Source organism: Perca fluviatilis, chromosome 4, assembly GCF_010015445.1.
Source record: "Perca fluviatilis chromosome 4, GENO_Pfluv_1.0, whole genome shotgun sequence".
Classification (NCBI taxonomy): Eukaryota; Metazoa; Chordata; class Actinopteri; order Perciformes; family Percidae; genus Perca; species Perca fluviatilis.
The window spans coordinates 17618580-17645385 of NC_053115.1; the positions used below are offsets into that span (position 1 = coordinate 17618580).

At 39.7% G+C, this 26806-nt stretch overlaps 4 protein-coding genes across 9 annotated transcripts in view; 1 reads left to right on the forward strand and 3 right to left on the reverse strand.

The window, feature by feature from the left end:
* Positions 1–22062, reverse strand: part of LOC120557610 (WD repeat-containing protein 82-like) — a 29028-nt gene extending 6966 nt beyond the window's left edge. Inside the window, exons 1-17 of one of the 5 annotated variants that reach the window (XM_039798128.1) lie at positions 21282–22062; positions 20998–21098; positions 20811–20877; positions 20126–20225; positions 19308–19424; positions 19051–19206; positions 18903–18972; positions 18669–18811; positions 15815–15988; positions 14639–14734; positions 14444–14548; positions 14337–14351; positions 14206–14247; positions 13470–13595; positions 13139–13289; positions 11401–11522; positions 9972–11130 (exon numbers count right to left, since the gene is read on the reverse strand). In XM_039798128.1, coding sequence (XP_039654062.1) covers positions 10963–11130; positions 11401–11522; positions 13139–13289; positions 13470–13595; positions 14206–14247; positions 14337–14351; positions 14444–14548; positions 14639–14734; positions 15815–15988; positions 18669–18811; positions 18903–18972; positions 19051–19206; positions 19308–19424; positions 20126–20225; positions 20811–20877; positions 20998–21098; positions 21282–21442 — 1914 coding nt within the window. In that variant the 5' untranslated portion in view covers positions 21443–22062 and the 3' untranslated portion in view covers positions 9972–10962. The other 4 variants (XM_039798126.1, XM_039798125.1, XM_039798124.1 and 1 more) reach the window with 4 other exon arrangements.
* LOC120557629 (rho-related GTP-binding protein RhoA-B) lies at positions 546–4001 on the reverse strand. 2 transcript variants are annotated; one of them, XM_039798156.1, is made up of 5 exons: positions 3909–4001; positions 2800–2957; positions 2144–2264; positions 1381–1511; positions 546–1286 (listed from the first exon to the last, which is right to left on the reverse strand). In XM_039798156.1, the coding sequence occupies exons 2-5, from the start codon at positions 2953–2955 to the stop codon at positions 1113–1115; spliced, it is 582 nt and encodes a 193-aa protein (XP_039654090.1). In that variant the 5' UTR covers positions 2956–2957; positions 3909–4001; the 3' UTR covers positions 546–1112. The 2 variants fall into 2 exon arrangements, with proteins under 2 accessions (XP_039654090.1, XP_039654091.1); XM_039798157.1 differs by lacking the exon at positions 3909–4001 and adding an exon at positions 3092–3388.
* On the reverse strand, positions 5921–8080 carry LOC120557624 (cytokine-inducible SH2-containing protein-like). Its single transcript, XM_039798148.1, is given in 3 exon segments — positions 5921–7656; positions 7936–8011; positions 8013–8080. Coding segments are annotated over 3 exon segments (645 nt in total). The 5' UTR covers positions 8076–8080; the 3' UTR covers positions 5921–7150.
* Positions 22063–22066: 4 nt separating the features above from the next.
* LOC120557612 (mitochondrial RNA pseudouridine synthase rpusd4-like) lies at positions 22067–26326 on the forward strand. The gene is made up of 6 exons (XM_039798132.1): positions 22067–22567; positions 23129–23336; positions 23440–23533; positions 23878–24028; positions 24146–24243; positions 25890–26326. The coding sequence occupies exons 1-6, from the start codon at positions 22159–22161 to the stop codon at positions 26088–26090; spliced, it is 1161 nt and encodes a 386-aa protein (XP_039654066.1). The 5' UTR covers positions 22067–22158; the 3' UTR covers positions 26091–26326.
* Positions 26327–26806: the final 480 nt, after the last annotated feature.

Here is a 26806-nt window from a genome sequence, read left to right on the forward strand (position 1 = left end):
AATGTTTCCTGCAACAACAAAAGCACTCGCCATGTCTCGCTCGTCTCTTTTCTTTCTCTCCCGTGAAAGTGTGGTCGGTCAGAAACATTAAGATCTATAAATGATCCAACGTTTAACAGTAATTGTGAAATATATAGTCTACTTGTGCTTTGTTGGACGCTTTAAGAACACAACAGGCTGTCCCACAAATGGGCCGTTTCATTGACATTCCCCCCACCGCACCACCCTGTGGAAAATCGCCAGATTTCTTTTTTTGTGTATGAATGTCCCATAAGATAAACCGATTAGTTGACTAATTGACTATAACTAATTGACTAAGAGGGGGCAGACCCAGAGTTGCACTGTAGCTGACCCTGACCCCGACCCCAACTCTGAAATGCATGTGTAGTGACTTCGACTATACAAAAGGCCAATGTCAAATTGGCTGCATCCTCAAACAGTTTGTCCGAACCTTGATTCAGATCTTTATTCTAGATCAGAGCGGGACTATAATAACTCACAGGTTAAGTGTCATTCAGTGTTTATCAAATAACTGATTCAAATTATCAAGATTCTTACAAAGTAATTTATTACACAAAACACTAAGTTTCCATTTGCGTTTTAACAAAATGAGTTTCCAGTCTCATATTGTGCACGTGATCATAATGCACATAGGATTTGTATATGGAGCACACAAACAAATTCAACTTCATGTGCACATCGGTTTGTTGAAATAATTAAAGGACTAAGGGTCACAGTGTACAGGTACTTCACCCTAGTTGGCTGTGGAAACATTCCTCAGATCAGCAGGCAGGGCTTAAGCACTTAACTGTAGTTGGCAGGTATGACACAGCAGGTCCCCTGGCTGACCTCTTCGATTACATAGTACATGTTGATAAAGGAGGTTTCATTATGGCAAATTTACTCGTTAAAGTACAAAAAAGTATTTTCCATAACCTCAAAATTGAATACTGACAGAACCTGACTACTTTTGCTTAAGACAAAAAAAGTAAAAGCATTACACCTTTAGTAAAAACTGGGGAGAACAGTCTTTTGTGTGGGTGTGTTTTGGGGTAGGTTTGACCTAATGCTCCTTCTTTCCCCCCTGTAGGAAGCAGTCCATGTGCCCCCACTTACAGTAGGACACATTTATTGCTCTTCTTTCCTCGCCTGGCCTGTAGTGCAGCCCTGGTGGCCATCTCAAACACTTCCCTCACACCATCCTTTGTTTTTGCAGAGCACTCCATGTATCCAAAGGCACTGATCCTGTTAGCCATGTCCCGTCCATCCTCTGGTTTCACAGGTTCCTTAAGCAAAGGTCAGGAGAAGTTTTAGGAAAATAGGCATTCAACACTAGAAGACGTGAGTAGAAGATGTGTACTGTTTCATTTTTTTTTTTACCTGCTTCATTTTGGCAAGCTCCCTCCGGGTGTGCTCATCGTTACGCAGGTCCTTTTTATTTCCCACCAGTATAATGGGAACATTAGGGCAGAAGTGTTTCACCTCAGGAGTCCACTTCTCAGGGATGTTCTCTAAATGAAGGGACAAAAGACACCATCAGTTAGAACACAGACACGGCTACATGGTGCATGTAGGCGAGATGAGGGTGAAGTGTGTTGCACAGGTTACTCACAAACTTCTTGATGCAATAAATGTCTTGATGAGTGCGTTTGTGTGTATGTTCAGTTGTGATGTACAGTGGTGAGCAAAAAACAGTACAGTGGTGAGCAAAAAACTGGCACATGGTGTGATTCAATCACCACAGGAGAAGTGTGATAACATGCTTCCCCCAAGTCCAAAATATTCTAAATATTCTATGTGTTCTAGAAATAAACATTACTTACTTACTTTACAAGAAACAGGGTTTAGAGAGCAATTCTCAACAAAGTAAAGGGAAGTACATCATCCTTGTGTTGTCCTTCGGGTCACTGGGACCCGAAGGACCACACAAGGGTTAACATGACATTATTCAAGCTATTTTTAAAACTCAGACTGGTTTGTGTACTTCCCTCCTAAATATAGTAATAATATCAGTTAATTGAAACTACATCTGAACTGTGTTTACTCTCTAAATAATCCTTTTGCAAACCCTTTGCTGGCATTTACATGACATTTACATGTAAAAGAGAAAAATGTACATTGCCAGCTCTATGTTTCAACTTACCAAGACTGTCAGGGCTGTCGATGGAGAAGCACATGAGAATGACATCAGTGTCTGGATAGGAGAGTGGGCGCAGTCTGTCGTAGTCTTCTTGACCTGCTGTATCCCAGAGTGCTAACTCGACCTGCCATGAGAGTTAACAAGTTATCAACCACATGAAGCCAAACCATATTCACTATGCTACAGGTCGGAAGGTTTGACGTAATACAGACTTAATGAGTGCATGCAAACCAATGTTCAAAATCTCAATTTACCGCTGACTATTGTGTTAGAAAACATAGGATATATAGTAAGGGTTATGCTTTAATATTAATGTTCTTGATTCTCTGCCTTTATTCTAACTTTTGTATCCTAACTATCGTGCAAAGACTGGAGTCAGGAAGTCAGTCAGTAAATTACTGAATCATTGTCATTTTGCAGGCGGAATATAATTTTTGCATCATAGAATCAGCCGCATTACATTGTAGGCAGAAATTCTGAATGTAAAACGTATGCACTGCGTTTAAAAAAACAATCCCTTAATTAAATAAAAAGGTAGTGTCCATATCATGGACTGCCACATAGTGCATACGTTTCACACTTCAGATGCAATGTTGATTAAGTAAGAGTTATGTCAGATCGAGCAGATTCATTTGTGTGATTAAAAAAATTATTCGTACCTGTTTGCTATCAACTTCAATGTCAGCAACGTAGTTCTCAAACACTGTGGGCACATAGACCTCTGGAAACTGGTCCTTACTGAACACAATGAGCAGACAGGTCTTCCCACAGGCTCCATCTCCCACTATGACCAGCTTTTTCCTGATTGCTGCCATAGCTGCAGACAGGGGACAGAAAACAACCAAGGTTACAACATTTTATGTAAAAAAACAGGGAGGTCAAATTTATTGCATTCAGGCATTGTGCAATTTCTACCTCTACGCATGTGAGAAACGATGAGCAACCACTAACCTTCAGCTGTTTTGACACAACGCCCGTCTGAAACCAACACTCGAGGCTAACTATTTAGCTTTCTGTGGCAATATCACGGCTGTTTATAGCCAGTCAGTCAGCTATACCGTAGGTTTTATTCAATGGAGGACACGTGGACAGCATACAAAGTTGGGAGCTCATGTCACCTATGTTGATTTAGGAACTCGCTTCCATGATGATACATTTCCGCTCTAGTATTTCTGACCCACCCCAGGATTCAGATTGATACATTTCTACGTTATACGTTTGTCCTACATCACCATTAAAGCATTGCGTTAATTAACCTAAGATGTAACGTGTTGCTGCTCGCTGGCACCAATATATAATTGTGAATCATTGTAGTGCAGGCTGACCTAGATTTCAGTTAGCTAGGAGGTTCTGTTTACAAAAGACGTGCTAGCTGCTGTAGCTAACCAGCTAGCGTTAGCCGGATATGTGGCTAGTGCGCTACGTTAACACCTTTTTGATATTATTAACGGTGCAGGATACATGTACGATATTTATGATAAAATGTATCTAATGTCACGGCAGTGTTTGTGGTTCCAACGACTCAGTCAAACCTCGCTTTTCCTTTGAGTCACAAACCGGTACAGTTAGCTAGCGAGCTACCCAGGCTTAGCTTAGCATAACGGAAGTCAAAGCGACTTTATCAGTCCGTTAGCTAGCTAGCTGGCTAGCGTCAGCAGAATATCGGATGAAAATGTAGGTTAACAAAATGTATAACGATATTATTGACAATAAAACATACTGACAAGGTAGTGAATCTCAACGTTGCTTGTAAATATAACATGCTTACCTAGCGATTGGGTTAAAATCTATCCAATTGATTTCCAAATATTGCTTTGTTGGCCTCAGTCGCTGCTCCCTGACTGCGCTGCTGCTGCTGAAGGATTAACAGGAGGGAAGTGACTCAGGGGTGGGGAGAGGATAACAATACACTATTGTATAAACATGAAAGATTATACCTTATACTTGTAATATAGTATGATTATTATTATTATTATTATTTGTTGTTGTTGTTGTTATTCTTATTGTTATTGTTACTATTATTACACAGTTATTAGTATTAGCCTTGTTTCGTATCTTGCATAATACATCATGTTAAATATTATGATTTATGTATGTTGTCTTGCATGATTATTCCTTTCTATAGAGTCAATACAACGTTTTTTATGTAGGACCTGCTGTAACTTATATTGGTCCATGTGCAGTGGTGGAAAGAAACGTTTCTGACTACTGAAATACTGTAGTACAATTTTTAGGTATTATTTATGCCCATAATTAACTTGCTTTGGGGCTCCAGGGCAAAAACTATGTGCTGGACCCCTATTTATCCACCCATTCCTTCTCTCTGTGAAATATTCCAGGATTAAGCTGTACATGGCTCCAAGTGAGCGGTTTGGTAGTTGATTATTGGTTGGTAATTTTATAAAAGAAATGTCTCTATGAAACGCAAAGTAATTTAGGAATATCCTACATTTAAGCACAACAGACTTGCCGAAATAGGAAAAGCACAGGTGTAACTAATAACATTAACGATTGCTCAGGTTAAGTGTCTCAATCAGTCGTGACAGTGTGCGACTCTCCTATTGTGACATGTCAACATGTATCATGTCCAAAAGGCCTATATCAGCTAAAATAATGAAGAAAATATATTTTGACATAAGGTCTCAAGATCAAGTAAAGAAGCAGGACCCACTATAATGCTATTATATCAGTGGGTATTGTGCTTCAGTATAGTGCATGTTCTTAAATTTCCAAGCCTGGGTCTGCAGCACCCACCTTGGTCGATATTGTACTGTAGTGAAGCAAATTATCAAACAAATTTGCAGCTAATAAAATGACCACAAACAAGTTGACCTGCAGTGAACATGGAGCTTGCATGGCCCCTACAGGTCTGGATCCTTGGGGGAATTGCCCACTTATTCCAACTGGTAATCCAGCTATGTGAGAAACATACACTTAATTTGAGAATTTCCGTTTTATGCTACTTTATACTTGTACTCCTCTACATTTCTTTAGGGAAATATTGTACTTTTTAATCCAATACATTTATTTTAGTGGTGTACTATAGTTACTTTGCAAATTCCAATTTTATAATCTATATTGCATTGATATAGGTTACACTACCCAACATTATGTAAAGTTCAAATTAGCTCCACCTCAGGCAAATAACAAAGCTGTTGACACATTGACACATCTTTAATTATAATCAATTAATATAATATATATAATATTACTCTCTGAAATGAGCTATTGCATTATGAGTACATTTATATTGAAAACGTTAAGTACACTTTGCTGACAAGACTTTGAATTGCTACTTCTACATAAAGTAAGGATATGAGCATTTCTTCCACTACTAGGTGTTTGTGGTGCAAGTCTGACATATGCATGAATGTCAGCTACAGCTACTTATTCTCTGTCAGTTGTTCAGTCAGACCTGGTGCAAGGATGATATTGACTGCAGGTCAGAAACATCTATGCTTTCATGAAGCTGATAGAGCTTGTAATAAGAAAAGTGTTTTGATTATGCTGATAATTTAAATTTGGACTGAAAAATGATTTAAACGTTTCAGACTGATAGGTTGGGACAGACAGAGAGAGATAGTCCATTCTCAGTTGGTGCAGCGGTGTATTAATAACTGCAGCTCTTACTCTAATCCTGATAAGAGGCTTTCTCAGCTCTGCTCAGTTCCACCTCCTGGAAACCAACTCAAGCGTGTTTCCATGAAAACAGTAATACTAATACCTTATGTATGTTCAAGTGGCCAGTCTTTTAACAATGAAAAAAGACACACTTTGAAAAAAGGGAAACATTTCTGAGGTTTATTTCTCTGAAAATTCACAGGAACGCATTTATGATGACAGTTTTTTCCACAAACAGCCTTTAATGTTCATTATGGTAATGCTTTTGTAAGAAGATATCTGATTGTAGGAAAATTATTCTGCACATTAAAAATACATATAAAATAAACACGTAACCCTGTCTTTTGTAAAATCTTTTAAAATAATTTGTCACCCACCTCTGGCCCTCCAGTCTGCAAGTAATTTAATGTCTGCCTGACTTCATAATATTGGAAATAGCATGTTGTATCAATGTACCCTCAACTACTTAAATTCTTAATTGTACTGTGATTAGATTTGATGTCCATAAAACCCAGACACGAAAGAAGTCACAGTGACATTCTCTGTGTAGCCTTCTCTTGGCTCCAAACAAATGAATTCTTGAATTTCCCCTTGGCAATCAATAAAGTATATCTATCTATCTATGATCAAAACACATGCTGTATCAGGACAGCCATAACACTAAATAAAAAGATTGAAAAGACATGTTTAAGAGAATTTGTGATGACCATAATAGTGACCAAAAGTGTTACATGAGGTCACTGTTGGCTTAACCACAGTTCAGTAGGTTCATTGATTTCATGAAGAGTGAATAAACATTGCTTTGTTCAACACTCTGCAAACCTCAGGCCCTACAAAATGAGCTACAAAGCAAAGAAAAACAGAGATCCTAAGAGAAAAATCCAAATTATGTCTAATGATATCTCTACTGGAACAACAAAGCAACCAGTAGCTGTTTTTTCATTGGTCTATTATTGATCATTTTGGGCTGTCTAAGATGTAAAAACAATTGGGACCACTGGTTTGAAGCATGCAAAAAGCTATGTGACACTATTCTTACTGGTGGGAAATAAGACAAATACAGATTTAAAAAAAACTCACATATTGGCATTTTAGAAATCAATCAATCAATCAATCAATCAATCAATCAATCAATCAATCAATCAATCAATCAATCAATCAATCAATCAGTAGCAGAAACAGACATATGAAAATAATAATAATAAAAAAATATTCTGGAGAACAAATGTAGCACTGTAGTAAGACTGAGCTCATTCATTTCAATATCCCCCTTCTGGGCCATCAATGTTGCCTGGGGTTCCAGATTCACAGTGTGTGGTCATGGAGTGTGACCCTGACCCACGTCAGGGTCACACTCCATGGTGTCCTGCACCAGAGGGACAGAGACCCTCATATGTGGAAACGATAGTCCTGCAGGTAGTGCAGCAGAGGCTTTGGGAGTGGCAGTTGGTCAGGCGAGTTTGTGTGTCTGTTGATGGTGATGCGAGTCAGGTGCTGCAAAGAAGGGAAAGCCTCTGGCTTGTGCAGGGGCTGCGTCAGCTTGAGAGGCACTCCGCTGTCCTTAGCCATGTGTTTGGCAGGGTCAGGCTTTGTTTGGGGATGGCTGTCATTAGACGCCTGGCCTTGTGGCATGTGGCCTGATCCCGTGTAGTGCTGTATGAGGCTGAGAACATCTGGGAAGGACTGCAGGTGAGGCAGGCCTGGGGAAATGGAGTCCAGCCAGAAAGAGCCCCTGCTGTACTCTATGCGTACACTGGTGGGTCCAATTCGGGTCTTCACTGACAGGGCCAGCATGTACTGAGGATGACTGCTGTCCCGCACCAGAAATGTGCCTTCAGACTTTTTTAGGAGAGCTTCCCGAGCTTCACCCGCTGAGATGGAGCCCCAGTACCAGCCTGGGATTAGACAGATGGTTTGGATATCACTTTTTATTATTATTAAATGAATGTAGTTTTGGTGAATGTAGCTATACGAATGGTTTTACTGCTGGTGGAGTTATGTTTAAGTCCTATATTTCCGCAATACCTCCCGCAAAGCCATGTGCAGTGCAATCTCACCCCACCCCAAATGTCTACCATACCAAATAAATAACAGGAGATGGACTCAAAACAGTAGGATGTTGTATTTCAATGAAATAAAATGTGAAGTGAAAATCCGTGAGATTGCTGGTGTACCTGAGGTCCGTAGATACTGGAAGGATGTGGTGATGCAGCGGAGGTCCTCTGCTGTGTCACAGGCTGGAGGAGGTTCATGCCGCCCATAATGAACCTCCTCGCTCCTCATAATGAAAAATGGTCACTGCCCGGGCAACCATTTCAGACTGACAGTAAGACAAATTACAATAAAGACAATAAATATATTTTTTGGTTGCCTTTGTCTAAAATTAGCTAACAAGCACAAAACTAACCAACCACCAGTAGAAGTACTCAGGTATTTTTACTTAACTAAAAGTAGCAATAGCACAGAGTAAAAATACTCCATTACAAGTCCTGGATTTATTTATTTTTTTAAATAGTATTAGCATCAATATCATAATATACTTAAAGTACTCAGCAGAATGGCCCATTTCAGAATATTGTATTTTGTATACATTATTGAATTATAATTAGGCTACTGATGAATTAATATATACATAATTTCAATGTTGCAGCTGGTAAAGGTGGGGCTAACTTTAATTACTTTATATACTGTTGGATAGCTTCTGCATTTCCCTAAGGATAAATAAAATCGTTATCCATAATAATATATCATAATTTATTTATTGATGTTTGTGTACTATTAATATGAATCTGCAAAGTAACTAGTCACTGAAGTAATCAAATAAATGTAGTACAGTACTTGAGTAAATGCACTTATGTTACCTACTACTTAACATACTAAAACATAAAATAAATCTGCTAGCAAAAAAACCTAAACAACCAAAAGCGCACCCAACGCAGACATTATTAAAAATAACTAATTAATGGGCCTAGAAAATTCCCAGGCTTTTAGTTTTGCAATCATTCAGGCATCATAATTTCTTCATGAATAAATACTGCAATTGTACATAGGCAATTACATTATTTATTCATAAGAAAATTCTAGAATACAAGACTTTGAAAAAACATGAACCAATTTTTATTTTTTTGTCATTTCAATCTTACCTTAAATCAAAGAGAATCATAAGGATCGTGACCAGTTTGGTAAACAGTTGGAAAAAATAGTCCAGTGAATAATCCAGCACTTTCTTACAGTTAATAATTAATCTTAATGGTCGAATATTCTCAAATGATGGCGAACAAGAGAAAATATTCCTTTTTCTGTTGTATTCATAAAAATTAGAAGAAAAAAATATCCGTGTGACCGGTGGTCTGCTGTAAGTGAAGCTGTGCGGCCGAGCCGGAGTGTGTGCTCTATATTCAGTGAACTGCAGGACAGAAAACAGCTTAGCTCAGTTTGGATTGACCGAGGTTCTCGGAATCTGTTTCCACGAAAGGTTTTGTGTTTCAGCGCCAGCAGTTTCACTGCGCTCGGTCAACAAGCACACTGTCAACCCACACTACTTCCTGTACGGCTTTCACAATAAGATTAAATTATGGAGCTCCTAAGTGGCAATCGAGTTTTTCATGATATGCCCCCTTTAAATGATTAACATCCGACTGCTAATGTTACTAATTATCTCTCTCTTCCCATCATGCTTTGAACAATAACCTTTCCATTGTTTATTTCTTGTTGAATCATCATAAAGAAAATTGCCTGCAAATATGGTTGTTTTGGTGCCCAGGAAATTAACTGAACCGTGTCATGTTAGAAGTCAGTTAGTTTTCAGTCGAAGTTCATCATCACCCACCCCACAGTTCCCACGTACAAAGATAACAGCTACTTGAAAACTGCCCTTTAGCTCTGAACCATGTTTCCAGGAAAACATGTTCACATCATCATCATTTCCCAAGAGGTATGAAAGCAGCAGAACTGCCCAGCTGAAGGCTTCTGAGTAGAGGGACTTCTTGGAACACATGCAACCAACCAATTGACCTCAACTACTGAGCCTTGATCCTTGCTGCTGCTGGCCTGCATGACTATAGGATCTCTCTCTCTCTCACACACACACACACACACACACACACACACACACACACACACACACACACACACACACACACACACACACACACACACACACACACACACACACACACACACAGTCAGAGAGAAATGAGGACACAAATGCTAGAAAATAAAGAAAACATTTTATTGTAGGACCATGTACAACAACAGCCTTCAGCTGAGTTTAGTCAAACCTCGCTCAGGTGACTGAAGAAGGCAAAGGCAACTGTGAATGTGGTGTGGATGAATTTGCATGTGGAACCGTGGGTAAAGCATAGGCTGCCTTTACCTAGGCAATATACAAGATAATCCAACCTAAAACAGAAATTTCATAGCCATTCCCCAATGATTGTGAATACCTGAATCAATATTAGTGATGATACTAATCATTAATTATAATATATATAATAATTGTTGTTATTTAAGGGCTCTACACTTGGGTTTTTGTACGGATTAAACAGACAAGATATAGTTAGTAAGCTTGAGAGGTGCTGGTAGGCACGTTTTGTTATTATTGGACAGAGCCAGGATAGCCGTTTTCCCTTGTTTCCAGTCTTTATGGTAAAATAAGCTACCTGGCTGTAGCTTCGTGTTTAACGTAGAAACATGAGAGGTGTATCAATCTGTTTTTCAAAGTCTTTATTGAAACTATATTTACATTCACATAGTGACATATTCTAAGTGTTTTGTGCATCATTTCATACACATTTCCCCTAAATTTAGCCTGACATATTTGGTATCTCCAGAAAGTTTTAGATCTCCACTACAAGTGAAAATAAAGTGATGTTTCCACATATAAGCTAATTATCCTGGTTAGACTCAAACTACTAACAGCTATCACTAACAGCTTAGCTATCACTTTCATACAAATGTTTACATTTAGGAGCTTTCTTTTACCACCGGAAAATATATACAAATTCTGCTTTATGGTGAATCTATTTTTTTCCTGTTTTCAGTGTAAAATTTGTTTTCGCAAGTAAAAAGAAGAAATGGCTAGAAGCTTAACAGTCAAATAACAAATCAAAATATAAATATTGTTAAGGTGTGCTCGTGTACTTGTTTATAATGTCTTGTGTGTGTGTGTGTGTGTGTGTGTGAATGTGTATATATAACGTCTAACTTTCTTCCCCATTCTCCCCTGCATCCTTGATGAGGCGTTTGTTACCCCTCATCCCTCCTGGTCCGCGGGGCTTGGCAAAGGCCTGCTTTAAGGTGTGTTCAATTGGGTGGACCTCCTCGTACAGAAAGTCTTCTGTCAGGCCGTCACCATTGTCTATCTCCATCTACAAACACACACACACACACACACACACACACACACACACACACACACACACACACACACACACACACACACACACACACACACACACACACACACACACACACACACACACACACACACACACACACACACACACACACACACACACACACACACACATTAATGGCTACTCTTTTCAATATGACCAGTTCATATGGTGACCTTGTTTACTGTTTAATTCTACAGTGATATATTATTATTATTTGTGGGTGATTTGGGTGACATGTACCTTTTTGGTGACCTCTAGCTGGTAGTCTCTCTCCACATCGTCCAGTAGCCTGTTCTTACAGCTGGAATATAACATCCGTTCCTTGATACTACAGGTGTACCCAGGCATCGAATATATGAACACTGGAAGGAATATGAAGTCGTCACTTAAGCAGCTGATATTTGTGACCTCACCTGTCTGCTGTTACTGTAAAGCTCTTTGTGCTATGAAACAAAAACCTCTCAGACGCTAAAAAAAAACACACTCTAACCACCTTCTCTAAACTACACACTACACCAGGGGTGGACAGAGTACTAGAACACCCAGTACTTAAGCAGAGGTGCTATCACTTGAACTTAACCAAACAGAAGTAGAGGTGAAAACTAGTCAACAGGAGCTGCTGAAACAAATAGTTGAGTAACATGTCAACAGCATTGACATATTGTCACCAAATGAGACAAAACGTTGTCCATTTACACCCTGCCACAGAGCAACATTATCATTCATTTTTCATGTTTCAAACCTGACAAATGTATGTCCAATATCCACTACCTTTTTTGCTCTGTTTTGGTCTCCAACAACTCCTATGTGAAACATTTGGCTCTTTAGCTGCTAAATGCTCCACTATATCAACCAGCTAACTGTTGTTTGGTGCTGGACAGATATTTTACAGTGGGTTTATCACTGAAAAACAGATGCATGCTGCTGTTAGAAATTAGGTTTATAAGAGGTGTGAAACTGCATAGTCAAGTAATAATTTTCTGTGGGTTCCTTTCACATTAAAGTTACATGATCTGAGGCGCCTGGGTAGCTCACCTGGTTGAGTGTGTGCCCCATAAACAGAGGCTCATTCTTTGCGGTCGCGGGTTCAATTCCAACCTACGGCTCTTTGCTGCATGTCATTCCCCCTCTTGCCCCCTTTCCTATCTTCAGCTGGTCTGTCTAATATAGGCCTAAAATGCTCAAAACATAATCTTTAAAAAAAGAAGTTCCGTGATTATTGTTAATATATGTTGAAAACAAATTAGTGCAGCTTTAAGCTTATGACCCACATGGTTGACAAAGATGAGGTTTAGGGTTATGGGCAGTAGTGCGATTTGTAGATTTTTATCAGGGGGGACGGACACGGTTTCTTTCGTTTACCCGTGACTAGCGAATTTACGAATCTACTTTAGCACCACGGACAGCGTCATGAATTTATCAATACACAGTTAGGCTACTGATCCATTTCTGAGCCATGATCAGTGCCATAGATTCTAACTTGCACAAACCTCAGTCAATTAACTTGACTAACATATTCAACTAAACAACCCCTCAGCCCCTGCACTCTCTCTGCTACAGTCAACCAGTCAATTTTATTTGTCACATGAAATCATACGAGATACATCCCAAGCCTCAACTTGTGCATGATTCATCATGAATCAGAATATGGCCGTCAGATCGGCACACAGAAACAGGGGATGGAGAGGAGGGATAGCAGGTTAACAAGGGGAATAGCATCCCCCCTCATATCGCCTACTGGTTATAGGAGATTCTAGGACTAAAAAATAAATTTCAATGACTTTAAATAATAATAATATCATAATGTATATATTATTCACATGGAGCTCCCTTCTGTCTTTCGAAAACTGAAAGCTAAATGATAGAATTTGATATCTCTATATACTAGATACTTAATAAATAGAGAACATGATGTTACTTTCCCTCGCTGCATTAGCCCACCACTGTGCTCACACCTGCAGTGAGACTGTGTACTGACCCAGTGCCTCCTGCCGCTGGCCCTGGTGGGAATGTTTGAAGATGAAGAAGTGGTATCTAGGTGAATCCGTGGGAATCCTGTAGGGAAGCTCGTGGGTCTCCGTTGGTTTGGTGTGAACCAGCTCAATGGTCTCTTTCTCCACATCCAGCCTCTGCAACACGACATACACAAACAAGCTCTGTTCAGGGTTCAAGTCATGCACAGCCAATTTGACTGACAAACACTAATACACAGTTTGTTCCTGACGGCTTGTTTTTTTCGTTTTCAAGGAATATGTTACATGTTTTGCATGCTTTGTATAATTAGTAAAAGGTTTTCTGTCCAGGCTCACCAGCTGTATGTAGTTGATGCGTCTCTGCTTGAGTTGCTGCAGAGCTCGTTTGGCCTCTTCTTGTAATGGGAATGCAAGACCTTGAAGAGTCTGTGCCCTTTTGTCCAAGCCAAACTCCATTGTAACCTGCAGGATAAAAATAAATAAAAATAAACATAGAAAACTCAGAGCTGATATTTCATTACATGTATAGGAACCCCCATTAGCTGTAGCAGAAGCAGCAGCATTAACAACAATAATAACAATAACAACAACAACACCAAACCCCAATACAACATAATAAGACCCAGCTCTAATCAGTAAAAATCAAAACAAAAAAACAAATCAAATAAAAGAGCTGTAGTAATGTAGCAGACCATGGCCCAGTGCAAATCAATGTAATATATGCAGTGGTGGAAGAAGTAATCAGATCCTTCACTCACGCAAAAGCAACAATAGCACATTGCAAAAACACTGTTACAAGTGAAAAGTCCTGCATTCAAAATCATACTTGTGCAAAAGCACAAAAGCATCAGTACCAAAATATACAGCACTGAAAGTAAAAGTATTAATCTAGCAGAATGGCCAACTCCAGAATCATATACACTATACTACTGCACTACAATTAGTGATGCATCAATGTGTTCATCACCCCAATGTTGCAGCTGGCAAAGGTGGGACCAACACTAATCACTTGACAGGTCCCAACCAATGACAGAAAATGAAATGCCAGTGAGTCAAAGACATTGTAACAAACCCTTGCTCGTGCTGTTGGAGTTCCAATTCGTCTACGTTCATCCTGTGGACATAAGAGACAGTTTTAAAATATCTTCTTCATGCACACATAGTTGAACTTGTATTAGGAAGAAAGTAAGAAAGTAAACGTACCCACACAACTTTATCCTGCAGGAAAAAAGTTGAAGTATACAGAATGAGTACACCTAATGTACATATGCGGTTCATATCATATTCAGTTTGTATTGTTTAAAGTTTACCTCTGTGACTTTAATTCGTTGTAATTCCTGCTCAGCTGCTGTTAGCGGAGCCGGGGAGCAGCAGGAGGACATGTGTCGCAGGTATCCCTGGAAGCACAGGTCATCCTGCAAACAGCCACACAAACAGGATGGTACTTAATCACCAGCAGTCGAAGAGTCACTGATCAGTCATCATGCTGGAGGGATTGTACTCACCTCGACCGTGCCAAACATTTCATCTTTAATGTGACCTCCTCCAAACTCTTTCTTCAGTGTGGCACGGGTCGCTGCATACACCATCTTCTGCCTCACCTAACGGGTGCCAGGACAGGAGGATGCAGTGAACATTAACTATGGTTTAATTATGGTTTGGGATTTTGCGTAACTTTGGATTTCTATAGCCATTTTGTGTGTGTTGTGTTGAGCGAGGGTATAGTTTTTAAAGCACCCTGAATACAAATATGTGTTTTGCCTTATTGTTACTTTGACTGTGATGTTTGAGCTTCCCTGTGGAGAATGATGTATATGCAGAGTCTGACACTAGGAGCAGTTTTTTTTTTTTAACAACAAGCTGCTGAAGAGGGAAACCTGAGTTTAGGACGTGTACATACCAGCAGGAGTGATGTGGAAACCTAAAGCCTCCAACGCACACTGAGAATAGACTTTTCATTGAAGTAGGAGACATCTTGTGTCCAATAATTAAACTTTTGAACTGAACAATATCTGAATATTCATAGATTTGGGGGTTTTCAATGAGGGGGAAGAAGTAGATATAATTTTATAGATATCATTTTTAACTAGTTATTTGAACTTTTTTTGTGGCAAACCAATAAAGCCACAAATTATTATTCAAAGCAGTGTTTTATGACTTAAAACATGATCATATTCTCTTAGACAAAATGGCGTTTTCTATTGTACATGTGTGTTTTTTTATTTAGTTTCTGATATGTTTTAGTAATTTTTGGTAGGAATAGTAATTTAAAGGTGGAATGATGTAGCTACAGAACACATGTTAAATGTGTTAAATGTGTTTAATGTAGCTGTTGTGTAACAATAAATCAATTGTGGTTATTATTACGACCTTCAAATAATAACAATTACAATCCAAGCTTACCTTATGTATAAAAAAATAAAATAAAATAAAAAATAAAATCGTGTCAAAATCTTTTTTTGCCTGCGTTTGAAAATGACTTTAAAATGTTAATCAAGTTTAAGTTTTATGGTAGTTTTAAAGAAAGGTTTAATTTAGTTCAGTTTAAGTTTTTCCATCCTGCAAATTTTCTTTTAGGGGTTAGGGTCATTTATAATACAATCAATTTGACAGCAGACTTTGAATAACTAAATTTGATCAGTGATCAGTGACAACATGTCTATCAGCCACTCCAGACATACTGGTGATTGGTCAGGTGACCAGGCGATGAAGATCCACTCATATCCCTGTGCATTCAGGGAGTCCAGACGGTAGAGGATGTAGCAGGGTTCCTGAGGCGTAAGCAGAGGAAGCAGGAACTGATCGTAATCCTTGTCCCAGCTCTGTGCTGGCTCTCTGTATGAATCTAACACCAACTCCTCTGCAGACAAAACACACGTCTCAGCATCTGAGTATTCAGAACAAGTCCCCTGAAAGCATACTTGTGTCAAATCTTTCTGAATGTAAAAAAAACAAACATCTAATGTTTACCATTTCTGATGACAATCTTCATTATTCTGATGGCACCTCCCCTCGCTCGGGCCAGAAACTCTTTCAGCTCAGATGTTGCTAAAGTAACCAAATATAAGGCGGACAAGTCAAAACTGAGGATGGGGGGTTGAAAGCAAGTGACACAGAGTTGGGTAGGTAAGAACCTGAGACTCCACTTCAGGGAGAACATTTGATCCTCTGCCACATAGTCACACCATCACCATCACCAGTGACTCAGACAGGGGACGTATACCAAAGAACCACGGTGAAATTCAACTCTGAATGGTAAAACAGCCTAATTACCCCCCAATTCCAAACCTATTAATGCTAGTTTGGTACTGAAAACCAGATTTAGCTATGTATTGCACTCAGTGCTTCTCTCTCACTATGGTTACCAAACACAGAGGTCTCATAAATGATGTAAAGTCAGGTGAGAAAGGTGAGAGAGGAACGCTTGTGCCAACCCGTCCCCCAACGCTCCAATTACCAGATGCAATAACACACACATTGCCTATACGTAGCTCTTAAACTATCCATAAATGCCTGTAGGTGCTAAAGAACATGATAACTGGTATCACAACATAGAAGACAGACATTTTAACTGTGAATCAGTTCTATAAGGCTTATAGATGTTTAACCTTTACAGTACCCAATTATTTAGAGTGATCAGGAAGACGATCCTAAAAGAGGATTTCAGAGAATAGATTGTTAGGTTGTATTACATTCTGGGGCACAGCTCAAAAGCTCAAAAGCAAATTTAAAAAACACTTAAAACTGGATTTGGAGACAACTAGACTAATACATAAAACACTCTGCTTTAAGAAAACTTACCGTCAATTCCGGTTTGGTGTGACATCTTTTGGCCGTCAGCTTCACACTCCACTCATGCAAGAAGGACCAAGTCCTGTGTCGTCGCTCTTCTTTCTCAGCAGGTAGGCTGCCTCTCCACTGATGGCAGACAGATGGACCCATGCGCATCAGTGACAAAAACGCCTCGACGGTGACTCGGGGGATTCCTAACACCTGAAATACAATCTGCGGAACTGTGGCTGATGAGTAATAACGTGCCTGTCAGTGGATATGCCACCCTAACCACTGATCTAAAACTCTTTGCGTATCGATGACCACAACTTTAAAAGTCTTGGTGGGGGAGCGTCTCCCAAGTCACATAATATCCTGTACTGTACTGCGTTTGAGGCCATGAAGAAATCCACCGCTCATGACATCATGTGGTCAGTACAGTGTGTTCAGATGCTGTCAGTGTGCCACATGTAATTAAATTTTTTTATCACTTATTAACATAGAGACTAGGTAGGCTGATCGGCTCAGGCAGTCTGCATGATATTAAATTCCAGCCACCTGGTCAAAGAAATGTGACACCGAGCAACAATCTGACAGCTACATTTCAACATGTTCAATAGAGCAAGAATGGGGGACACCAAACACAAAAAAAAAAAAAATAGTGTGATGCTCCATATGCCAATATATAAACGCCTTTCATCCCAAAGTGTGGGGTAAAGAGCTCCAGATAACTTGTTTGAACACTAGAAGAGATGGTTCCATTACTGGTGACTGGTAACACACACACACACACACACACACACACACACACACACACACACACACACACACACACACACACACACACACACACACACACACACACACACACACACACAACACACACACACACACGGAGGTGAGAGAAAGATAAGTGTGTACCTGTGAGGTTACCTGTGATGGGATCATCCATTATTCACTCAGTGGTGAGTACTCAACCCAACCATCTATACATTATTGAACAGAACCCCCACCCCTTTCCTCTACTTCAGGAAGACACACTTTATGTGCAAAAAAAAGGAAAAACACCCATTCATTAAATTAATTAAAACTGACTCTGTTTCTCTCACGCTTGCATGTGTGTTCACAGATTGGTTTGCTGCTGAGGAACTTGTATTTGCATCTAATTGCCAATGTTTTTGTGGAAAAAAAGGTCAGATTAATTGATATAGAAAATAATCACTAGTTTGATCCCTAGTACTGTACATCACAAGTTATCCGATGTATGATAAAACTAAGGATGTCAAAAAAAGAAAAACAGTAGCTTATTTTCATCTAAAACACTTTATTATAAAAAATTCGAACAATAAACACACTGATTATGAATTAGTTAAATTTTACAATATATGGTTGAAATGTTAGCGGAATGTAATGTACCTGAATTGCGTTAAAAAGAACTGAGGTATGTGGGATTTTTTGTCACAACAGCATCAACCCTTTTAAAAGTTTAAATACTGCAGGTAAAAAGTTTAAAATGTTTTTTTTTTCTCTGTTAAACTATCAGGCCAAGGAAGGCAGTCAAACACATAATCTTACATCAGGATGTGTTTTACAACGAGGGCTCCCTTTGGCAATGTCCCTCTATGAGTCATCAATACACGGGAGCCAAAATGTCTGTTAAGAAAACAGAAGAAGAAATTGCGAATGAGCACTCTGTTCATAGCAGTTTGTCGAGCAGCAGCAGTTACTGTACATGAGAGACTGATGTGATAAGTTTGATCTCACCATGTTAGTGCAGGCACTGGCAAATGTCATGTATCTGGGGTTAAACTGCAGAGTGTTGATGGGTCCTGGATGTTTCCCATCCAGCACAGCCACCTTCATCCCACTCTCAGTGCTCCAAACATGGACTCTGCCGTCCTCTGAGCCTGCACACCAAGACACATTTGAACACAGTCACCAGTCAGAGATCTTACAGGAAGAGACCAAAACGCTGACAGTGACAGGTTTTAGGCTTACCAATCATGACAAACTGAGAGTCAGGAGTGAAGCAGGCCTCCAGGGAGATGCCTTTACTGTTGTTGTAGCCCTTAAAATAAGCAAAGATAGGAACACATTCAAGTAATCATACTAATAAACAGACAGACGGGATTTAAAATTGTCTTACAGAAAAAGTGTGCAGCACAGATCCATTGAAAGCATTCAGGACACGAATCATCCCTCCATTGGTGGAGATGAGAATCTGTTTTCCATCGTTACTGAATTTAAGCCCAGTCCAGTCACAGAAGCGATTAAACCTCGTCTCAAATGAGGCAAAGGGACCCTTTTTTACAGAAAGATAAAACACATTATGAATATAACACAGAAAACAATAAAGCAGGTCAAATCTTACTGAACTTACTAACACAGTTATTTGCATTTTACCTTGTCAAAAGCACGGAGATCGTATAGTTTAATGGCCTGTGATTCCACCCCAGCAGCAAATATCAACCCATCAGGGTCAAAGGAACATACAGGTTTCCCCAGCGGGTTAGTCAGACCCTGAAACAAACACATCAAAATAAATCCAAGAAAAAGAAAGTGAGAATTGCAACAGGAAGTCCGGATTTTTATAGAGATATTGTAAAAGAATGCCCGCCTAATTAATGACTGCAGTTTCTGTCGTACATTTTTCACATTAATGCCTCTCCTCCTCTCCCAAATTTAGTCTGTTTATAGTACAATATCTTGTATCATTGAGAGGGCAGATCCCACGCTGAATCTCACTTCTCTTATTTGATAGCTCCTTGCTCCTCGGAGCTATGAGAGCAGCCTTCCGGAAGACAGCTGAAAGCCGTTGCTAATTCTGGGTATACAGCTGACAAATTCATGTGACGCTTCAGAGGAAAGGACTTCTTAACCCATTTCCTTGTTTCCTCTCTCCTCGCATGATTTCCTCCCTCTCCCCCATGCTTCCGCGGTGGGACGTACTAAGACGCGAGGAAGGGAAGCAAGTGGAGGAACCATGAATGAAATTTAAGGGAAGTGAGATTCAGACCAAGTGTAGCAGTGGTTCCTAAAGCAGGTCTGGGACAGGACAAATGGGGGTTTGGTAACTACACATGTACAGTACCTTGATGTGCAGTAATCTGGGAATTCCTAATCTAATGCAGTAAGAGCTGTAGCAGTAGATGTAATTATACATTTGAGAAAAGTGCCCACAGAGAACAGAGGAAGTGTCATTTTTCAGCCTGACTACTCACTTGACAGTTTGGAGCACGCAGATCCCAGATCCGGATTGTTTTGTCCAACGAGCCCGAGATAAATGTATCATCGACTGGTGACATGGAAAGCGCAATAACTCTAAAAAAAAAATAAAAAATAATTACAAAAGAAACAAACTTAAACCTTTTGGAGAAGACATGCACACAAATAAGACAATACAAGACCAGATGAGACAAAGTGAAACCTCTGATGCCTGTGGAGAACTGAGTAACTGTCAGCTGTGAAAGAGGTAAACATGCTACTATTCTTTTGTTGTGTATTTGTAAACCATTGAGTGAAAATATGAAGATATTTTTATTTTTTTAAATCTGATGTGCATAAGAGCTGCAATGATTAGTCAATTTATCGGTTGGTCAACTGAATATTTTAAATTTTGGGCTGTTGGTTGGACAAAACAAGACAGGAAATGACAGGAAATTGTAACGGCCATTTTTAACTGTTTACTGATGTTTGATAGACCAAATGATTAATCTATAAAATAACTAGCAGATTCAACGATTATGGAAATAATTGTTAGTTACAGCCCTAATGTGCATATACTTTGATGGTACTTTTCTACCTAGTGTGCATTCCTTGTATTTATAATTGGTTTGTGAGTGGAAATGAGACTTCTTTGTTCAAATCCATATCCAGCATACCACATCCTTACTTTATTTTACTCACCTTGCAGTGTGACCTGGGAAATACCTGATGTACTGGTTGTCAGTTAGTGACAGATATCGGATGGTATCTACAAGACACAAAATCAATATTTGATTTTCCAAAACACATCAGAGCACATATATTTTTACTATAGTTAACATTGTTTTTTGGTGCTTTGAGCCAGCAGCTGTCAGTACTGCGTTATTACCATCTAGTTTGTTGGAGCTGTAGACCACTGTCTGCGTGTCGCCATGTGTGTAGCGGATGAGGTCTACTCCATACTTCTTACTGAACAGGGTGCTTTTAGGTCTGAGACAGGACAGAATATTAAAACCTGTTAATCATTTGATCACCTGATGAAACGCAGTAAAGATGTTGTACTGCAATGGTCCAGACACATATACGGACCAACTCATCTAAAGATAATTAACAATTTAAATATGGAAATTGATTTTCATATATTTTAGGCATAAATGCAAATTGGCCACTTACTTTCCCTCCCGGATGTCATATAACACAATGCAGTCGTCGTCGCTGCTTGATATTGCATTTTCACCATTTGGGCTGAAGTCCACACAGTTGACTTTCTGTGAATTTTCTCGATATGTTCTGGCAACCCTGAAACTTCGTAACACGCTGTCTGTTATCTTCATGTCTGCAGCTTTTTATAGCATACATAGGCTACTTTGTAAAACCAAAACGTGGACCTCTCCCTCTGATTTAATGAAGCCTGCGAGGAATTTCTGGTCGAGCAATGCATGAGCAATATCATTTAGGAGCAGTTTCGCGAAATAAAATTACATTTTCAGAAAAACCAAATAAAAAAAAAACGGTGTATGCTCAGAGACCATAGCGCAACTTGGAGTGACAACAATTACATTCGGTTTATACCTCATTATCTACCAGACGGGCGGTGTTCTCTAATCACCATTACCATTAGTAGCATCAACAAAACGGGCAGCGGCGGGTTCACAAACGAGCATTCCTATTCTCAGAAAAGGAAATACGACACAACACCACAGGAAATTGCTGCATGCATGGATTTGTTTTTTTTTAAAGCAACTTGACAAAATTGTTGTGTGAGCATTAAACTGCAGGCCATTAATGTTAAGTCAGCCTCTAACAACCACACATCCAAAACAAATGTTTATTTGACTGAACTAGTGTATGTGTCACCAAAATCACTATATTACAGCTGTTAAAATATTAGAATTTTGTATTTTCTTGTGTGGAAAATAAAGTTTTTACGCCTTTATTCTGAAAGGTGCGGACCGGAGGTTGAAAGCCGGAAACAGCGAGCATGTGTCCTCTGGAGTTGTTGTGTGTATCTCCAAGCTAATGTGAACTGCTTAGCTAGCTATACTTCACAATGAACAGCTATAGGAGAATATCCTGTAGTGACTGGAAATCCGGTTTGAACGTCGTCTTATCTCGGGTCAAACCGTGGACCAACTGCTGCCGGTGTCCGGAGGCAGCGCCGCCCCTCAGCCGGAGCCAGGCCACTGCCGCTGAACAGGCTCCAGGCTCCGACACGGGGGAGAAGCCCCGGCTGAGGGCGGTCGACCTGGCGCGGCAGGTCCAGCAGGAGTGGAGGAAGCCACGGGCGGCAGAGCCTCCGCTATCCGGCCAGCAGAAGAGGGTGATGGAGCTGAAACGGTTCAGTCTTCAGCTACAACATGTTCATCCTAACGTGCTGGCCAAACACCTGCACAGAGCCGTGCTGTACCAGGACAAAGATGTAGTTGTCATCAACAAACCTTATGGCGTTCCTGTCAGAGGTAAACCAACAGGAGCTAAAGACAGTTTACTGATTTACACTGATTTTAGTATTTTGAGTACCGTAAAAGACAGTTTGTGTCAACTTAGTTAATTAATTAAAGTGAATTAATCTTGTAATTTCCCAAGTAAAATGCCACAAACTCTCTGGTTCCAGCTTAAATGTCAGGACTTTTTGGACTTCAATTATTATTTTTGAAATAGTGCACTCAAATATTTCTTATAATGGACTTATTTTTTCACTATTTTCTGAAATTTCTATAGACCAAAAACTATTCTGCAGATTAATGGATAAAGAAAAAAAGGTCTTAATTAATTAATTGCAGTCCTAAATTTCTTTGCATATCCGCCAACAAATGTGCCCATACTGATAATAAGTCAACATGGTCTGCTGACATATTGGTAGAGTTCTATTCCAATAATGTTACTGTATAGTATTGCAGTATTAGTTACGGAATAGGTTTAAATTACAAGATATTGACAGAAGTGTTGAGTCATGCTGAAGCATGAGAGTATCTGGACCTGAGTACGTGCACATTTGTTGTTGTTGTCGTTGCTCTCAGATGACTGTGGGGCGACATCGATCTCCTCTGTACTTCATGTTCTCTCCAAAATGATGGATGGAATGAAGATCAAGTCTGATTCTCAGCTGCTCCCCTGTCTGAGGCTGGAGAAGGAAATAACAGGAGCCCTCCTGCTGGCCAGGAGTGAAGAAGTAGTCAAGCACATACTCAGCCTTCACAGAAATAACCAAGTGCAGAGAAAGTACTGGTAAGACACAGTGAGGGGGAGAAAAGTGGTTAAAATAGGACTTAAAGATTATGCTACAATAACATGTTTGCCAGTCTTTAATGTACTCACTGTTCCTCCTCAGGGTCATCACAGTTGGTGTACCTGTTCCATCCGAAGGAGTGATTGACATCCCCATCATAGAGAGAGAGGTCACAGGCTCTCGGCCACACTACAAGGTGTCTCCTATTTTGTGGTTTTAATGCTGTAATAATTAGTCAGTTCATCAACTGACAGAAACTTAATTTCAAATGTGAAACTTGCTGTAGTCATTAGTAAAAAAAAACAAAAAACAAGTACCAGTTTTAGCTTTACAATTGCAAAGAGCTGCTTTCTTTTTTGTTTAATGTTATATAGTAAATTGAATGCTTTGGGTTTTCTTGCTGTTGGTCACATCATGTTAACCTACTGTATATTGTCTATTTACAGTTTCAAGTAAATTACTAGTCAATGATTCAAATAATTATTTTTGGTTGTATTGTATGTAGAACTATTCATAATAACTTATTTATTTAAATTTCAGATGGCTCTAAGTCCTCTTTTCAAAATGAATGATGCAGGTGATGGTGTGACCAAAGTCCGCGCCCATAGGCAAGCCCACCCTGCAGTGACCAAGTACAGAGTCTTGGACAGCAGCAGTGGTTGCAGCCTCGTGGAGCTCCAGCCTTTTACTGGTAAGACACTGGAAGTGCTTTATTTATCACTGGAAAATAACTGCCAATTCAGTTTGTTAAATTAATTTTTAAGAAGACTGGACCCATTTTTTCTGTGTTGCTTTCTTGTGTCCACAGAAGTGAAGCACCAGATGAGGGTTCACATGGCACTTGCTCTGACATGCCCCATTCTTGGTGACCACAAATATTCCCACTGGAGCAAACTGGCACCCCAGGTAAAATATGTTTACAGTGTATCACCAAGAACACGTTCACAATTGCCAGTAGAACATTAACTGCATACCATATGCAGTTACACCTCAAATAAACAGGCGACAGTGAGTACGTTTACATGCACACTAATATTCCACTATTTTTTTTAATTTAGCATTTTCCAATTAAGACATGTGGGATATGCCAGTATTCTTTCGACATGTAGATCATGTACAGCGCATTCAGAATATGCGTCTCAATCTGGGTTTTTACCGCAGTTTGCGGCCTCTTGACTGTTTACGGTTTACGGTCGGTTGCTATGGTTGTCGTACACAACCCATTAGCCAACAGTTTGCAAGGCTGCGGTAGAGATGCATGCCCAAAAGAAAAGGAGAAACACACCTACTTTTAAACATTATGAAAGACATGGATATCAACAAGTGTTTGGAAACGCACAAACATCGCAACAGCGACTTTTTCTAAGAAGGTGGTTAAAGGAATGAGAGAGGGATGCTCTGTCCGCATGGTCGAACAAGTCCGCCACCGGTGGAAAACTGAAAGAAAAATGTCTTTTGCACAGCTGCATGTAAATGGGAATATTCACTTTCATTAGCCATGTACACAGCTTAATCAGAATAATACCTTTTTTGGAATATTATATGCATGTAAACACAGTCAGTGTGATGTGTCACAAATATGGCCTTTGTATCCTATAAATGTATTGAAATGTAAACGGTCACACTATGGGCTGGGGATAAGCCAACCAGCATTGTTTACTTTCCTCTCCCTCCCACATGACAAACATTTAGATTATTATTGTACCACTTTAAGGTTGTGGCCTCACTAGTCTGAATCAACCAAAGTTCATTTCCAGGATAATTGCCTGACTCCCGTTCCGCTCTCCGTGTGTTGCCGTTCTCGTTCTCAAAATCCCTTCAGGAAACAACAAACTTCGAGCTAACAAGCTGAAAATGGCAAGTTGAAGAAAATTTGGATTGTGCAATAAGGCAGGCCTGCTTGGTTCTTACGAGGAACGATTGTAGTTTTACAAAGAATATGTTTTACCTGTTTTTACCATTTACCATCTAACTGGGACAGATTGGTGGGGATTGCTGTAGACAAAGTACACATAGTGATACACTGGTAAGAGCAAATTACGTTTAACCATGTATCCAGCTAATTTAAATAGTTCACTATGTATTGTGTGAACAGTTAACTTCATTTAATATTTTATATGGCGTTTTCTTTTGCGGGGTGCAAATATTCCACCAAAACAAGTTCCTTCCTGAGACCATTTAGGAGATCCACCATCACTGCATCCAGACCTTGGCACTGCCAAAGACAACTGTGATTGGTTTAAAGAAATGCAAATAACCCAGAGCGCTTTTTTTCCTATCCTAGAATGTATGTGTGGTGCAGCCAGACCTTTCTCCAATGCGAGACTATGGCATTACTAATCCTGAAACCTACTGGCATCCAAAACGGCCTTTTTAAATCTGTTGGGTCACGCTTTAATTTACTAACATGTCAAGTGTGAAACCTTTTGAGAGTTTTTGTTGCTTTCACTTGGGTATATTGTTAAACATATACAAACAGTAGAGGGGAGCTCAGTTTCTGTCATTTAGTATCTTCTATAATAAATCACAAGTTTGTTCATTTTGGTGCACAGAAATTACCCGACCACGTGCTGGGAAAGCTTGGATTGGAACAGAGCAAGATCCGGCATGTTCCTCTACATGTGCTCGCTCGACAGCTGACGCTGCCAGGTACCAATGGAGCCGACGTCAACGTGTCCTGTCCCCTGCCTAAATACTTCACACAAACGTTGAATCGACTGCATTTAACCCTTCCTGACAAGAAAGACAAATAACCACCTCTTCGTTTTTTTTTTGTTAAATTCTTAGCAATCCAAGTGATGTCTAAATGTTTTGGGCATCGGTTGTCAAGGATTTCAGACTGCAACGTGGCTGAAAAGTGTATCATCCTAAATGCAGAATTAAATCAAGCTGCGTTATTGTGAGGTTATGTGAAATTATCAAATGGAAAATGACTGTACAGTGCTAAACTCATTTTTCTTTTTAGTAATAAACAAAGAACTGTATCAACTATTTTTGTCAATGTAGTTAATCCAAATAGACGATAACTAGAAAATGGATGGTTTTTTTTTGTTTTTTTTTAAAAAGGCCTGCAACTAATCCTTCTTTCAAATACCAGAGTTGCATTTCTACAGATAACATACTTAATACTTTTGTTTTTTGAATTGCTTGTCATGACTTGAGACAAGGATTAATACAGTTAGCTAAACAAAGACTTTTCCATCTGCATGTCCTGTTTAAAAAGGTCCCATGACATGGTGCTCTTTGGATGCTGGTGGAGGGTGGGGGTGTGGCCTTGACCAACTGCCACTTTGCTCGTTTGAAAGCCATGATGTCTCTCTCTCATGGGTGGGCCAAATTCTCTGGGCGGGCAAAGCAGAGAAAGGGGAGGTAACCTTGCTCCTTATGACCTCATAAGGAGAAGATTCCAGATCAGCCCATCTGAGCTTTCATGTTCTCAAAGGCAGAGCAGGATACCCAGGGCTCGGTT

Excerpts from the sequence above, each read along its gene's own strand:
- LOC120557629 (XM_039798156.1), bottom strand. The coding sequence starts at position 2,955 with ATGGCAGCAATCAGGAAAAAGCTGGTCATAGTGGGAGATGGAGCCTGT. Across the intron at positions 2,265-2,799 it reads TTGAAGTTGATAGCAAACAG|GTCGAGTTAGCACTCTGGGA; the intron begins GTACGAATAATT and ends CTCTCATGGCAG. Across the intron at positions 1,512-2,143 it reads CGACAGCCCTGACAGTCTTG|AGAACATCCCTGAGAAGTGG; the intron begins GTAAGTTGAAAC and ends CCCTTCATTTAG.
- LOC120557612 (XM_039798132.1), top strand. The coding sequence starts at position 22,159 with ATGAACAGCTATAGGAGAATATCCTGTAGTGACTGGAAATCCGGTTTG. Across the intron at positions 23,534-23,877 it reads GCTCTCGGCCACACTACAAG|ATGGCTCTAAGTCCTCTTTT; the intron begins GTGTCTCCTATT and ends TTTAAATTTCAG. Across the intron at positions 24,029-24,145 it reads GGAGCTCCAGCCTTTTACTG|AAGTGAAGCACCAGATGAGG; the intron begins GTAAGACACTGG and ends TTGTGTCCACAG.